This window comes from Dufourea novaeangliae, unplaced genomic scaffold (genome assembly GCF_001272555.1).
Source record: "Dufourea novaeangliae isolate 0120121106 unplaced genomic scaffold, ASM127255v1 scaffold168, whole genome shotgun sequence".
In the NCBI taxonomy this organism is placed as follows: Eukaryota; Metazoa; Arthropoda; class Insecta; order Hymenoptera; family Halictidae; genus Dufourea; species Dufourea novaeangliae.
The window spans coordinates 3,501,975-3,518,051 of NW_015374062.1; the positions used below are offsets into that span (position 1 = coordinate 3,501,975).

General features: G+C 33.1%; 2 protein-coding genes across 3 annotated transcripts; one reads left to right on the forward strand and one right to left on the reverse strand.

Moving 5' to 3' along the window:
• Nucleotides 1-759: 759 nt before the first annotated feature.
• LOC107190183 (cell division cycle and apoptosis regulator protein 1) lies at nt 760-11,246 on the reverse strand. 2 transcript variants are annotated; one of them, XM_015578938.1, is made up of 15 exons: nt 11,092-11,246; nt 9,150-9,277; nt 7,382-7,653; nt 7,041-7,301; nt 6,699-6,962; nt 6,338-6,563; nt 5,749-5,878; nt 5,601-5,622; nt 4,660-4,915; nt 3,655-3,720; nt 3,378-3,581; nt 2,994-3,173; nt 2,205-2,925; nt 1,711-2,054; nt 760-1,433 (listed from the first exon to the last, which is right to left on the reverse strand). In XM_015578938.1, the coding sequence occupies exons 1-15, from the start codon at nt 11,147-11,149 to the stop codon at nt 1,149-1,151; spliced, it is 3,417 nt and encodes a 1,138-aa protein (XP_015434424.1). In that variant the 5' UTR covers nt 11,150-11,246; the 3' UTR covers nt 760-1,148. The 2 variants fall into 2 exon arrangements, with proteins under 2 accessions (XP_015434424.1, XP_015434423.1); XM_015578937.1 differs by having other exon boundaries at nt 5,601-5,878.
• A 1,362-nt stretch (nt 11,247-12,608) lies between these two features.
• LOC107190185 (peptidyl-prolyl cis-trans isomerase-like) lies at nt 12,609-15,017 on the forward strand. The gene is made up of 3 exons (XM_015578940.1): nt 12,609-12,967; nt 14,278-14,631; nt 14,708-15,017. The coding sequence occupies exons 1-3, from the start codon at nt 12,764-12,766 to the stop codon at nt 14,792-14,794; spliced, it is 645 nt and encodes a 214-aa protein (XP_015434426.1). The 5' UTR covers nt 12,609-12,763; the 3' UTR covers nt 14,795-15,017.
• The last annotated feature ends 1,060 nt before the right edge of the window (nt 15,018-16,077 follow it).

A 16,077-nucleotide genomic window follows, 5' to 3' on the forward strand; every position in this document is an offset into this window, starting at 1 on the left:
TGTCATAATGTAACATAAAACGAGTAATATTCGAGGAACGCGTTTTTCGTTTCGCATATTCAGGACATTTTATATTCACATAATGAGCAAAGTGTATTCTAAACGAGGGACATCATGAGCACTCATCTTTCTATATTTTCGTTTAGTTGTTACTAATGTATTTATCTTTGTAAAATTCATTCAAACGGATATTAACGAAAATTTCGTATTATACAAGTGGTTTCGTGTTATCATTTTTACAATTTTGAAATAACATTTTACGCTTCATACTATGAAACTAAATTATCTATAGATACTTTGGTGTTGAAGATTTTCTTTCTTAGATATTTTGAAATTATTTACAACGGTTAGAGAGAAACAATGCTAACGATATCCCTTAAATCAGTTATCACCGTTTACTTTTATGATTGATATGAATATTGCGCAAAAGTTTTATTTCATTATACTGTCTTCTGTGTATAAAACAATAAATACAGTTACAACATAATACAAACATATTACTACCATCAAAAATGTTAATGACCGTGAGAAAGTAAATTTATTTAAGGTCACTTTAGGATCGTAATTATGGTCCTTATAACTCAAGTAAAGTAAACTCATCAAAGTAATAGGCAACCTTGTAATTTGAAGCAGAAATCATTCAAATTACAGTTAATAATTCAACGAAACACAAAGAAACAAAATACAAAGTGACCACGAATGGATTTATGATTGAATGCATCTAGAAATTCGGTATAAATTTCGAAGCTATTTGCTGGTCAAATGACAATGTTTAATGTAAATGTGTTCACCTTCTATCGACATATCTGGCACTTGATGGCAGATCAGAGTCAGATTTTAGGTGTTCTTACGAGTTTGTCTGTCTGCGTAAAAGTCAACATACGTATGTGAAAAATCGCAGTGTAATCATTGTGATATCTACACTACTCAATATCACTTATTGAAACTTGAACGCCCAAAGTTTTTCCGAATACAATACGTACAGACACATTGTTACCAAGTGAAAAAAGTTATAAAACAGAGTCTTCGAAGTCGTTCTACTTTCATAATAAATTTTGTTCTCCGTCAAACTGTTCACTGTTACAATAATTAGAATTTCGTACCGGTGCGTTTACGTCTTTCACAATGAATGAAAACTGCAATTTCTATTACTTCTTTTCCTTGTCAGTGTCTATGACTTCCTTTTTAATAGATACTTTATTGTCACATTTCTTGTCCCTATCTGTTTCTATAACTTCCTTTTTTACTATAACTTTATTATCCCCCCATCTTGTATCTGTCTTATATTTATTCTCAACTTCTGACCCATTTACTTCGTTACCTTTTTCATCTTGTATTTCCACTACCTCTACCTTTTTTGTGTCTGCCTGCATCATTTTCGCTGCTATGTGATACATATTCTTTACCGCAGTGAGGTACGTATGACATTCAGTCTGCAAAACAAGAAGTATGTATACATTAAATAATTTTCAAAATAATTCGCAAAAGTAATCATTCAACTCGCTCGCATCCAAAATGTAATATAAGATTAAAAGGAAGACCGTGAATAGAGATAAAATCAGGGAAAGTGTGTGATAGAATTATGTTTTGAAAATTATTTTTCACGTCAACTACAAAGTTACGTGTTTTAAAGTGAAAGACACATCATTCAATGAAATTCTTTTATTGTCAAAGAATTCCATCGTACTGAAACGTTAAAGAAGTACTCACTGCCGTTTTCTTCAGTTTTTCATCCGTACTCCTCAATTTGTCTTTGTACATTTTCAAGTCTTCTGACAAGACCTTATTGTTATTTGACTGTTTTGTGGATTTTTCATTTACCACCGTTAATTCATGCTGTAATTCCATCATACGTTCTTCGGTATCCAATCTAGCCTTTTCTGATCTCTTCAACTGACTGACGAGTTTTCCTACATCTAACAAAGAACCTTTGTACATGACGAAACCTTCAGGTATGGTTGATTCCTCAAACTGTTCGGACATTGTGTTTTCTCTTCGTGCCCTTTTTGATGGTGGTCCGCTTCCAACAAATACAGGCAATAGTTTTTTATTACCTACAAAAGAATGACAAAATATTGATACTGTTCTCATTTATGTTGCTACTGTGGTCATGTCCCTAGAATAAACTGCTATATACATGACCCTAGTAATAACCTGAATTGATTTATTTTTCATTCGAATTAAAAGCTATTTAAACTATATACCAAGTGCCAACGAACGTAGAATCTCTTCTTCACTCTCTGTCTTGTAAGATTCACCTTTGTCAGCCTCTTTTTCATCTTTCTTTTCTTCTTTAGGGTCATCTTCTTTTGATCTATCAGTTAACTTTCGGTAATGCAAAGAGTCCCTTGTTACGACCTTTTGTACTAACTTACGAACTTGAGCTCTCGATAAGTTTAATCCTAAAGTATAAATAAGTTCCTCTATATCTTTATCAAATATGTATCCACAATGTGTTTGATCAAAGTAGACAAACGACAGTAGAAGGTAGGGATCGTGTGTATACAATTTCGTCTTCCTCTTCCTTCCATCCCTATCTTTATCTTTTCTACCATCTTTTACAGAATCGTCATCATCGGATTCGTCTTCGTCATCATCATCGTCGTCGTCATTCTTATCTTTTTCGCGATCTCTATCGTCTGTCTTACTCTTTGCATCCTTATCCTCTTTTTTATCTTTACTTCCTTCTCTTTTCTTGTCATCTTTGCGTTCATCTTTCCTAACACACTTCTTTTCATCATCTTTTCTTTTGTCATCTTTCTTTTCATCCCTCTTATCATCTTTCTTATCCTTTTTCTTGTCATCATCTTTTTCTTTAGGCTTCTCAGGAAGGTTACACAGTGCTCGGTAAATACGGAAACCGAAATCTCTCATCAACATCTCGTTGAAAAGTTCCGCAAATAATGACACCTCAAAGGAATGCTCCTAGACGAGGATAACAATTATTATTTTATAGAACATGGGGATTTAATACGTGCTGATATTAATAATACCTTCGTATCCTCCGGCCTGTAATCCAATAGGACACTTAGAGACATCACAGTACAATCAAATTTTCCACTTTTAGCCATTCTGGATGGGTGCACGATAATGTGAGACGATTCCGGTAACGTGTACCGTTTCTCGAGAGCAATACGTTCACGTTCACAAAGCTTTTTCCTCTCTTCATCGTGCTGGAAATTAATACATAATACAATTTAATGAATAAACATTTGCCTGCAGGCAGTCAGTACAGAAGTCGATTCTGTAGTCGTAGTAAGTGTAAAGTAATTTTTAGAACGGACCGAATGTAGTACAAAAGCCCAAGAAAAAGGGGGTCCGGAAAACGCGTGTCTTAACCACCCACACAGCCACTGTATTTCACAAATAAAACTTACATCTTTATTGTCCCTGAACTTTTTGTCATCCTCTTCTTTTGGCGGTGGTGAAACATCCTTCTCATTGTCTTCGATATCATCTTGCCTCCCTTCCTCTTTAGCCTGTTCTGTTGCCACCGCCTTCGTAAGTCTAGCAAACAACTGCGACTTTAATCCTTTGCAATTTAAATTACGGGCTGCTAGTTCTTGCCTGAGATCATTCACCTGTATGAAATAATACTTATAAATAAACGAATTATGAGTAAATTATGAGTTCTTGTAATGAAATGAAACTGACATTCATGGATTTTAGATCCAAATCAGAATAATGCGTAGGGTCCTTTTTCTCGGGCACGGGCTCATCCTGAAAAGAAGAAATTAGCCATTACGTTACAGAATTAAAGAAAATGATAGGAAACTACAAAACAGAAGCAGCCCCTATAACGAAACGAAACCACTCCCTCTTCATTCTTTCATCACTCTCTATTTTACCACCACTCTCTCACATTGTAATGATATACACGATTCTTCATTCACGATGATCTTCAAGTATAACTTAAGTAACAGCTAGATTCTCATAGTGTCCTGGCTCAGGTGTCTGTGTGGTTGATAGGTTATGGATAATATCAATAATGTTGTATATAACGATTATCAAATGAAATTTTTGAATGATTTAATAAATGATGGTGAAGGTTTCAGGAAAGGGAATGGCTCAGCTGCGCTCTTCTCCGAGCTAGGCTTGCTTGCTTCTCTTGTTAATGCAATGTGACTGCCAGTGGCTAAGGGAATACTCGCAATACGTTACTCATTGATCTTTCTGAGCTAAATTTAAATGCTATAATCTACCATTATATGCTTCTTATGTTACAAGGTATGTAATATTTGACGCATAAGAAGAAATGAATTTTTAACTTATGTGTTCTGTATAAGAATTATATACTATCATATTATTATATTTTAAACAAATATATGATAACATCAATAATTATATGTATAATAGTATTCGAATTGAAGTTATATCATCACATCATTCATAGCACTATATTCGAAAAGTAATCTAATTGCATACTATATTAATAAAAATTGAAATATTCAGACGCAAAGCATATTGAGATAACTATTAAAATTATTTAAATCAGCTACTTTAAACACTGAAGAACTACAGAAAAAAAAGAATTCTTTAAAACAGGATCAATGAGTACATAGAGCCTATTGAAAATCCAGTTTAGTAATGGGAAAACAGTTGTACGATTATATAATGTAATAAAAAGGTAAAAGTAATATGGGATGATGTTGGCAGTGCCTTTTGATCAGCGACGGCAGCCTCATCAGTGTCATTGGCAGCATCCGAATCGTCGGGGTTAGAGGCAGCACGTAGCAATTTTCGTTCCAGTTGTTTCTTATAGCTGAGTTGCAGATCATCCCATTCCAATCTGGTAGGTACACAGCTCCAAACATCTGGGAGAAATAGTATGACGGTTTCAACGCGAGAGGGCACCACTCGCCCTGACTTGTGGGTCGTTTCTGCACGTCTGTAGTAGAGTTCCAGGAAGCGGTACCTGTGCCGCAAGGAAAAACAATACCCAAACGTCAACTCAGGTTAATCCCGCTTAGCTTTGCCTTATATGCTAAGTGTTCGTTCGCTCGCTCGCTTGTTCGTAAAGCCCACGCACTGCGCACAAAGCCACACACAGCGTACAATGTAGAAAACCATTTGATAAAGCACGATTGAGTAGGTCATAACGATAACAGAACAATAGTGATGATCTGTCTGCCACAACTGCGAGGTATATCATCGTCTGGATGCTCGATACAGGATCCTGTGCAGCAATCTCCATCGGTCGGTCGTGTATAAAACACATACATACCTCCGCTGTAGAGATTGAGCTACAACCTTAGGTTATCAAGTCAGAACTCGTATTAGAAGTTACTTTCTCTTACGGTCGATATATCCGCCAGATCTTTCTTAACACTACAACATTCTATCTAATGTCTTTAACACAAACATATACATCATACATTTATGCGGTAATACTTAAGCGACGAATCAAAAACTTTCAAATTTTACGAAGGATGAAAATTTAAATTTTGCCGAATTAACTCAATATAATGTATCAACGAAGAATGGAAGAATAACGGGCACAGAATCTAGATAACATCACGCTGCTCTTTCGACTAAGTACTTCTCATATTAGAATGAACAAGTAGAAATAAAAAGGAATGTCAATATTTCAAGAGTCGTACCACTGAGTACAGCTGGACAGATCTATTCCGGTAAGCGCTTTACAAGTCCTGACTGCTGTCCTGATTAGAACTGATGGATCCTTTTCAGGATTAGGACCATCCAATGAAGGGCTCCATGGCCCACCAATGGCCATCGTTTCATTTTTACCTCGTAAGCCTACCAAGAAATTTATTAAACGTGTTGGGTGGACATAATCACGATCTGGATCTCTGTCTTCGGATACACCGCAACACCGCTTATATATCTCTTCCATGGCAGGCATGGATATCAACATAACCTAAAAGACAATCCATGTAATTTAATAAAACTGATTGCACAGGATGTTCGGTTACTGGTGTCAGAACCTTTAAGGAATGATTGTACATATTAAACTAATTGTAAGACGAAAACCTGCTGAAAATACGGGTTAAATATGTCTGATGCGACAGGTTATTCTACTTAAAAGCCGCGCGTGTCAGTCTAAAAAACCCACTTAGGCAGAACAATAGACGGTAGAAGCGTCACAGGCGCAACCCGTCGCATCAATCGTATTTCATCCGTATTTGGGCATTTTATAATTCGGAAACGAAGCCGTTAAGGCAATTTCATTATTCTCGATTTTCATCTTGTTTTAGCATGTAGAATCACCCCTTAAAGTTTTTGACGTCAGTAGCCGAATAGCCTGTGTGTATATTTGACGCAGAAAACGGTTTACGAATAATTCAAATTTACTTAATGTAAAATGTGACAGACCGACCTTTGCAGAGAAAATGTAATCAGCGTCAGAAGGCTCTAGCACTGCCGTATTTTCAGTACAAGGGTCAACATCCTTATGCATGACATGGAAAGAACATGGTTTATTAAGAGCAAATGGCATATGTGGTGGGAAGGCATCAACCCATCGAAAGTTGGTAGAAAAGAAATCACTGGGAATATACATATTCTGATAGCGTCTTCTTATTTCGAGTACATCAGCTTCAGGCCTGAAAGTAACAGAGATTAACATAGAATTGTGATTAGGAATATATTATGCATATTGATATAAGAATACAGGGTGTCCCAGCAAAATCCGAAAACCCCTAAATAGCTCCCACATTTCTATTGAAAAATATACTTACAAATCGAGTGCTATTTTTGGGATTTGTACCATATAACGAGGTACAACCCGAGTGCGTCTTCTTGGCCTAGGAGATTTACTTCTTCTGGTCCTTGATGGACTACGTTCTTCCTTTTTCTCACGCTCTCTAATTCTTTCCTCGCGGCGCCTCTTCCTTTCAATTTCGTCCTCTTCATTTTTTCGCTCTCGAGGAGATCTTTCTCTCACTCTGCCAACTTTGTTACGATTACTGACTGTGTTAACATTGGCTGCACTAGTTGCAAATCTAGAAATGTTTACATATTTGTTATAAGACTGTTATATTAAAGATAGAGTATGTTCAAGTAAAGTTTTTATTATTAACCTATTATTAGCGTTTTCGGTAGGAGGAGGAACTGCATTATACGTTCCTGAGGTTCGACTCTGTTGTGGCTGTGGTTGCTGCTGTTGTTGCTGCTGCTGCTGGCGAGTAGTTTGATTACTTTGTTGTGTATTAGTATTATTATTCCCCATTGGGAGTACTTGTATTCTTGTAGCACTCCATTTAAATGGCATGGATGGATTATATGATGCTTCCACAAGTACACGATCACCCACAACTGGATTTGATCCTTTAACACAAGCGCTAAAATAGAAATAACATTATGCAATATACTATTTTATATTATAGACACGGTATACATATTTGTATATTAATTCGATTACTTTGTTTGAAAGAACACATCTTCGTCGACAAAACCAAAATTATCATATACTTGGGTCACTGTGCCAGTAAAAACTCTCTGCTTAGTGGATGACGGAGGTACATTTTGTTGTACTTGTTGAGGAACACCAGCTACATTAGGTTGAAATGCATTTGTATTTAATGCTCTGGGTGTTGGGTATGAAACAGTAGCAACTTGTGGGTATAACTGTCCAGCTATACCTGATGGCAAGTTAGATCCAAGTGTTGCCATCGATGCCATTGTTATATTCGGCTATTTTATAAAACATATGTATCATTTACAACATACGTATGAATAACTTCTTACATACAATGTTCCTAAATGATTCTTGTTGTCACCTAGGACTATGTACTTAACAACAGGCATAGGTAAAAAGTATTTGAAATAATTATTGAAGTAATTTTACTTTATGCTAGATCAGATAAATCATTTAAAATTACTGTTTTATTTTAGTTAAGTGTTTCAACTAAACTAACAAATAATTTTGAGTTTTGTAGAATTGTTTTATAGTTTAATAACATTTCTTCTTGGTAGAACATTCTCATTCTAAGGACGTTGTCTGCGAGATAACCACATTGTAATAAATCAAGAAAGTCTACCTATAGATACTGACAGCAGTACTGTATTATATAATAAATGTGTATTTAAGTAATTGTTAACTCCTTGCCCTACAATTTTCTCGACGTTTGCAGTTTCCATAATTACTGTATTGTTCATACTCCCCCAGAAACAAAAGGAATACTAATCGAGGAAGATGATTTTATTCAAATAATATCTAACCCTGCTTAGTAATTTGCTTTACAGACATTATTTTAAAAACAGCATGAATCATGGAGAGACATTGTACTTTCTGTATCATTACGAGAATCGGTTCTTTAACCGTTTTGGAACTTATATAGAACCTAAAAATAACGGTTATAGAACTGATATGGGAGCTGATATAAGAACCTTAATTGAAACTGATTTAGTCTGAATTTTAGATTCTTCATAACTATTTTAGTCAGAACTTTTATATAACAGTTTGAAACAATTATTTTCGGAACCGTTTCCGGCTCTGCCATTAACTGAAGATCCGCCATTATATTTTTAACAATTTCAACAAATTTTTATTATTAGGTTATTGCATACGAAATATTCTTTTTTTGTAATAATACATTTTATTTTATTCAACATTAAAAAGAATTGTATTAATTAAAGTGTGATTATTTATTATGTAATGATTATAAAGTAAATTAAAAACTTTGAAACCAATTTTTAAGAAACATTAATTGTATTATTCCTTCTCAAACCTTTTTTTGTTAAAAAATAATCCAGACCAAAACCTTAAATAAAATTTTATGAAGTTTATCTTTGATTCTGACTTAGAATTTGCAAGTGTGAATACACATAGAGATTTTGGCTGGATTTCATCTCAATCCATCATCTATTTCCATTTGTTTTAAATACTCTTAAGTAGTTCTAGTGGAGAAACAAATAATGCTTTGTAAAAAATATAGTCTAATCTCCACTAACTAACCATGCACATGGTGACTACTGTTAATTCATAAGACTGCAACTAAATGTACTGATCAATAAAAGTGACATTTAATATGCAACAACCTAATATAAATTATTATCCACAAATACAAACATACTTTATGTTAATAATATTGAGCAATAAAATGAAAATAAAAAATATATTAAATATTTATTAAATTCAATATTAATTCAAAGATCTATCAAAAGAATAATTTACTTTTAATACCAACCTGTTGTAATCCTAAACTTTGTTGATAAACCTGTTGAGTTTGTTGTTGATATTGGACCATAGGCTGCCCACCTATACCACCCATTGCCTGGCCCAACATTTGTTGCTGAATATTTTGAATTCCCTGACCTACATACAAATAAAAATACAGCACATGTCAAAAATATATAGAGTGTCTCATCAAAACCTAAACACTTAAATATCTCCTTCGTTTTTAATGATACGCAAAATATTTAAGGCACAATTTGAATGCTTTCAAAGGAGAAATACCGCAGAAAAAAAGATTTTTTTATGTACATTGTCCAGTAATGTTAATGCATTACTTAATAGTGATATACAATAGTATTACATTAATTAATCAACACTAAGAAGCCTGAATTTGTAACTGTTGTGTCAAAATTTAAGCAAGAGTTCCTCAAACCCATTCTCTTTTAACATGTTTCTACTGAACAAATTATTTGTAAGGAGAAATATTTAAAAAATGAATATATAAAGTCTTAAAAAAAAAAGAAATTCTGTTTTCAACTGAACGTTTTTTTTATTTATATATATTTACACAATGAAATAAAGTTGGCTATACACAAATCTTACTAATGTTCAATGTTAGTTTCTAATCTAAATTTGATTCTTCTGATGTTAGACACTGATGGCAAAGTACCATATTAACAGAATGGTTTCTGCATTTGGAACAACATTGTTTTGATTTTTACAAACTATTATATTTTATTTGATTTGTCCTTGACAAACTCTTATGTTTTATAAAACTAATTTTGATTTCTAATTTGCACTCTTTGAATTAATTCTAACCAAAATTACTGGAGTTTTCCTTTGATTAGTAAATTTGGTGCTTCATTCTTCCATTGTTTGTCAATTGTTAAAGATAAGAAAAGATTAAAGATCCACTTCATTAGTATATGTTTTTTAGATTGCTACCAGGTGACATAATAAGTAACCCATTGTCTTCTTTTTCTTTTCATCCACAGTTTTTTATACAATGATATTCATTAACTATCAAACACATAAAAATGTGTACAAAAATAAATCATTTCTAGAGAATTTTGTATACGAAAAAGTAGTTCTTATTTTAAAAAGTTTTCAAACTGTAGATACAATTCCCCCTGGGCATGCTAAAGTTAATACATACAACAACAAGTAGAAAATGTATAAATATGCATATGTCTAACATTCTGATTGCTATATATTTATAAAACATTGTATTACATGAAGCACTCAGACTTAAATAATATTTTTGTACAGGGTACTTAAATTAATACTGAAATATTTTATGAGTACGAGAAGCTTGAATGAACCAAAAATGTTTTATAACAACATGTCTAATCCACTTCAAGTTTGCAGTAGTAATGTCTCAAATGTAGCAATATGATACTGAGATTATTTTACAAATACTGAAGGGACAAACACATTCTAAATATAATTGTGGTTTCAACATTTTATTTATTCAAAAAAATGTTATATATCTTGAAGTACCCTAAAGTTGTAGCGAATAATGCATGTGAAACTATAATAAATGTATAGTAAGTAATGTTATCCTTGACCTAAGATTTTTGTTCAAACAATAGTAAAAAATTATCTGATGATAACGACATTTTCTGTTCCATTTAAGGTACCCTATAACCTCTCCAAATATTTTAATGTATATCTAGGACATTTCAAATGTAAAAAAAACAGAAATTCTCTTTCTGTGCAACTGTAATTATATACAAATAAAGATTGTAGTAAAGTATGAAAGTTTATTCTTTATAAAGATTTTTTTGAGATAGGAACTAATAAGTTATTTTATAATATGTTAATAATGCCAAAGGTGTTGTCAGTAATGATTTTACAAATCCATTCATCCGATTCGTGTAAATTATGATAGAAAACTTGGCAACATTGTTTTCTTGCACACGGGGCGACAATAAAACATATTAACTTTAATTTACCTGCATTACGAACCCACGGTGGATTTTTACCACCCCCAAATGGCGAAAGATTACTCATTTCCTAAAGAATATATAATATTATTAAGAATACAAATTTAACAAGGTCTTGCACACACTTAATTGAGCGTCCTTCGTTCGGGCGCCATCTTTTCAGTCGTAACTGCTGAAATCAAATGCAGTTCTACGCAGGAAGTGAATTAAATTTTAAATTCTGAAGAGTCTGAACAAAGTGCTCTCTCCGAAACATTTCATCTTTTTAGATTTACAGAAAGAAAAATTATTTTCATTTACTTTACTAGCACTACGGATAATATTGAAATAACTCTAGAATATATTTAATTAAAATGTAATTTAATATAAACCCTTAATATTGAATTGAATCAGAACTTGTATTCGCCAAAGACACTGGAAAATAATAAAATAATGACTCAATACAATATAATAACAATAATAATACGGTATTTAAAAACAATTATTAAGATTAATCATGATTGAGAATATGTAGTAGATTAATATTGATTTATAAAGTATTTAATACGTAAAAAAAGTTAATTAGGGAAAATAAATGTTACTTATAACTGAACCTAATAAATTTAATCTTTAGATTAACCATAGCCACATGATATATTCGGAATCAACTCTGAATAAGATGTACTTTCCTAATATATTGTAAGACATATTTTTTCGTCCAACAAAATAAATGTGTACTAATTACATAATTTGAATTAGATAGCTCTGTCTGACAATAACATTCATTATGCATTCTGCATTTCTGAACAAGTTTGTTTTAAAACTACAAGCTTATATAAAGATCAGGTATGTTGCTTAATTGTTTAAATATAATTCAACTAACAATTATGTTGAAGTAAAACTTGAATATTTTACATTTTGTTCAATCATTTAATTGCGCCGTTGCGATGGAGATGGGAACGTCATATCCGGTGCGAAGCGGAATGAAATTGAGCAGAATTGTGATTGGCGATTGGTCCGCAATCATCACTGGCAAGATTAACACGAGCCAAGGCAATGCATGACATAACGTCCTTTGGTTATGTCAAATGAATTGCATATAATTACACGTTTACAGTACTATGAATGAAAATGAAATTCGTGTAGATGTACTATGTTGCAAATTAAATTTCAAAATTCTTTAATTTTTTCTGTAACAAACGTTACACAATTGAAAATAAGTAATATGTAATTAGAAATGGAAATAAAAAGATTTATTTTCATAAAAAGGCCGTTCTTGTAGTCAAGCTTAAGGTGAGCCTATATAAATGTATTTCAAAATCGCATAAATTCTAGGAATCTTTGGGAAGTATTTGTAACAGAAAAGTAAAAAATTCTTACTATACAAAATAAATTCATGGATTAAAGAGTTTAAATATTTCATCTAGCTTCTTGGTTCTACTTTGAGCGAATTTGTTTCTTGTATGTCCAATAAAATTCTTTCCGTTAGGCGACCTCAAAGGTGAAACGCGATTGGTCGAAAAGAGGAAGCACGTTTATCCATTCAATACACTCGATACAAAACTGAAAATCACTATATGTTATATAATAATCTCGGAAAATAACATTTAATAATTCAAAACAGTAAATAGAGATTATATTACATGTGTAGAAAGTAAGATTGCGTCGATTCAAATTGATTTCATAGCAAGAACATTGGAACATGGCGTTGAAACTGGTCAGTCGACTGCCAATTGATTCGACCTTCAGCCATTTGAGCCATTTGGTAGCCACCGCCCGACCGGGACGATCGTCTTTTACTTTGCTCGCACGAACGTTAGCTGTTTCTGCCAAAATGACGTCTTTGCCACTGGTCTTCTTTGATATGAAATCCAATGATAAGCCTGTGGGTCGGATCGTGATGGAGGTAAGTGAAACTATTCACCAATTAAGCTGTTTTTCACTTCTTCATTACATAGTCGTTAGAACTCCGGCATGGCTGGCCATCTTGAATTTCCTTGGAAGCCGGTTACGAGACTTCCGTTTGTATTCCTAGAAAACTACTGAGTTTGCACGTTATTTTCGATGGAAATTTTTATTTTACCAGCAGAGTATAGTTTTTACTTTTTATAACTTAATAGGCCCTCGTAGAAAATTACTATGACATGTATATACTATTTTAATCGACCCGTTTGATTTTTTCATGAATCATAAAATTTTCCACTGCCATTGACACGTTTTATTACGCATCGTCGATAGGTGTAAATACAGAATTAACAATTACTGTACGCTTTTTCCACGTTTGTCTTTATAATAGTTCGGTATATCATTGTAAATAAAAATAATATATTTGTATATACTTATTTTCTACTAGATTTGAAAAAAAAGAGTGAAAACAAAAAGGCGAAAGAGTTCCAATAAAACAATGTTGTAAACTAGAGATTTATATAGATATTTACAAGTGTGTTTTATTTGAATAATGTGTTTTAAAAATTATTATCCAAGTAAAGTATTACCTTGTTTGATTAACAGTTTCTTATATTACAATTAATTATTTTGTAAGTTGGTTTACCTTAATTTGTATTCACTCAGTTAAACCTGCAAAGCCAAATTTTGTCCAATGCCTGGTATAATGTTACGTATTCAACATAGCTACAACTTTGATACAAGATCTGCTATCAACAACTTGTATGGAGATTGGCAGTAGATTAACAGCAAGTCATGCAACATGGCCTAGGTTAGTTAGTCTGGGTTGTGTTGCAAGACTTGCTGCTAATTTGCTGTCAATTTGCTGTATCATTTTGTCAACAGACTTTGCCTCTAAAACCCAAGTGAAATGTAAATATAAAATAATAATACTTCAAATAATGAATCATGTACATAATGTGACTATGTTCTTTGTCATAAGTTAGATAAATTAACCTGGTAGAAAATTCATTATTAAACTTTCAATCATTTCTGTTAAGTTATTAATAATGTATACATATATAATGATATATAAATAGAAAATTTATTTACTTCAGTGAAAATATTAGTACTGCATGATCTGTTTCACAAGGTTACTAGATTTTATTAATAAAGTATTTATAATTTATTATCAGTAAAAGTAGAGATAAATAATTCATACGAATTATGAAATCTGTAACAATTTCTTCATTAGGTATCACAGATTGATTAACTGAACTTTGTGAATAAAATGAAGTAGTAATTATTTCAAATTATTAATATTATTTTCAGTTAAGAAAAGATGTGGTTCCAAGGACTGCAGAAAACTTCCGAGCACTTTGTACTGGTGAATGTGGTTTTGGCTACAAAGGAAGCACTTTCCACAGGGTGATCCCAAATTTCATGTGTCAGGGTGGCGATTTTACTAATCATAATGGCACTGGTGGAAAATCCATTTATGGTGGAAAATTTGACGACGAAAACTTCCTTTTGAAGCATACCGAACCTGGTATTCTATCTATGGCAAATGCTGGTCCTCACACTAATGGTAGTCAATTCTTCATTACCATCAACAAGACAAGCTGGCTCGATGGCAAGCATGTTGTATTTGGAAGAGTTATTGAAGGAATGGATGTTGTTAAAAAGGTATGCAATATTTTCTTGAATTTTTTTATTGTTTAATCGTACTTTTACAGTAAAATGACTACACTTCTTATTTCAGCTGGAGGCAATGGGATCAGAGAGTGGCAAAACTTCAAAGAAGATCATCATAGCTAATTGTGGACAACTGTGTTCATCGTTTGACTAGATACTGTAATATCTCTCCATTTTTATTTAGCTGTTGCATACAACTGTTGCTGTCTTTATCATATAACTCGTCCATTCCAATCATCACCTTTTTTCTTTAATATCATTTTAATACTCTGTAAAAAAAATGTACATCTTTGAAGTGGAAACAAGTCATCTACACTGTATTATCTTTGACTACAAATAATAGAAAACTAAATACACTACATCTTTTTATTACTAGAGTTTGATTTCATTTTCATTATTACTTATCTCTAATAAGCAACACTCGTCTCATATTCAGAAATAGACCATAAAATAGTTCAAGACATGTTAAGCCTCTTATCTTTAATATGATTGCTCCTTTAATGGTATTTAATATGGTATAACACATTAAAATGTAAATGTATGAACGTAATAAAAATATAAACGTTATAATATTAAAAATAAATAATTAGGAATGAAAATACGAAATTTTTAATAAAAGATTTCCGTTAGTGTAGTCAACCTTAACGTGAGCTTATATAAATGTATGTATAAGTAACCTCCGTACAACATGGTAGTGGTAGGTTCCTAAAAATTGCCGTGTTATATATATTGCCATGTTATATATATATATATACAAAAAACAGAGGTTTCAAAAAATACACTATTCTATATACTCACTTTAATCGTGTAACACGGTTACACAGGCTATAACTTTTTCCTTAGCAAAAACGAAAAATCCCGACCAATCAGAGCGCGAGTCTGCCGATCGAGTTTCCACCGTATGTAGCGTTGGATCCAATCGCAGCACGTAGCGTCAGTCGCCGGAAGTTCATAAGGACTAGATACCAACGTCCGGCGCCGAGACCCCGTGACGTCATCTGACTTGATCGGTTTGAATCAGTTTGAATCCGGCTTGGTGTCCTATCAGTAGTCGCGAAAACGCGAAAATTCACTTGAGTTACGTTGGTCGAAACTAACGATTGCGTGCGTGGTAGTGAATGAGCACGAGTCGAAATGTGGCGAGCGAGGCAATGGCGTGGATTCCGATCGAGCGAGAGAAGAACGGTAGCAAGGTTACAAGGCAACAACTGTAGTCTGTTGGGTGAGCCTCCTCAATTTGCTTTTAGTGGAAGAATCTTGATCTCGTATTCATCTAGATAACGTGGCAATAGAGTGGGTAGCATTTTTAACGCTGGTCTGTCGCGTACCGCGAACGCGTGTTCAAAGAAAAAGAATAAGAACTATCCAGCGTAGGCGTTTCTTTCCCGGCCATAAGAACGGTTTGCGACTAACCCGGCGATATCTGTCTGATATCGT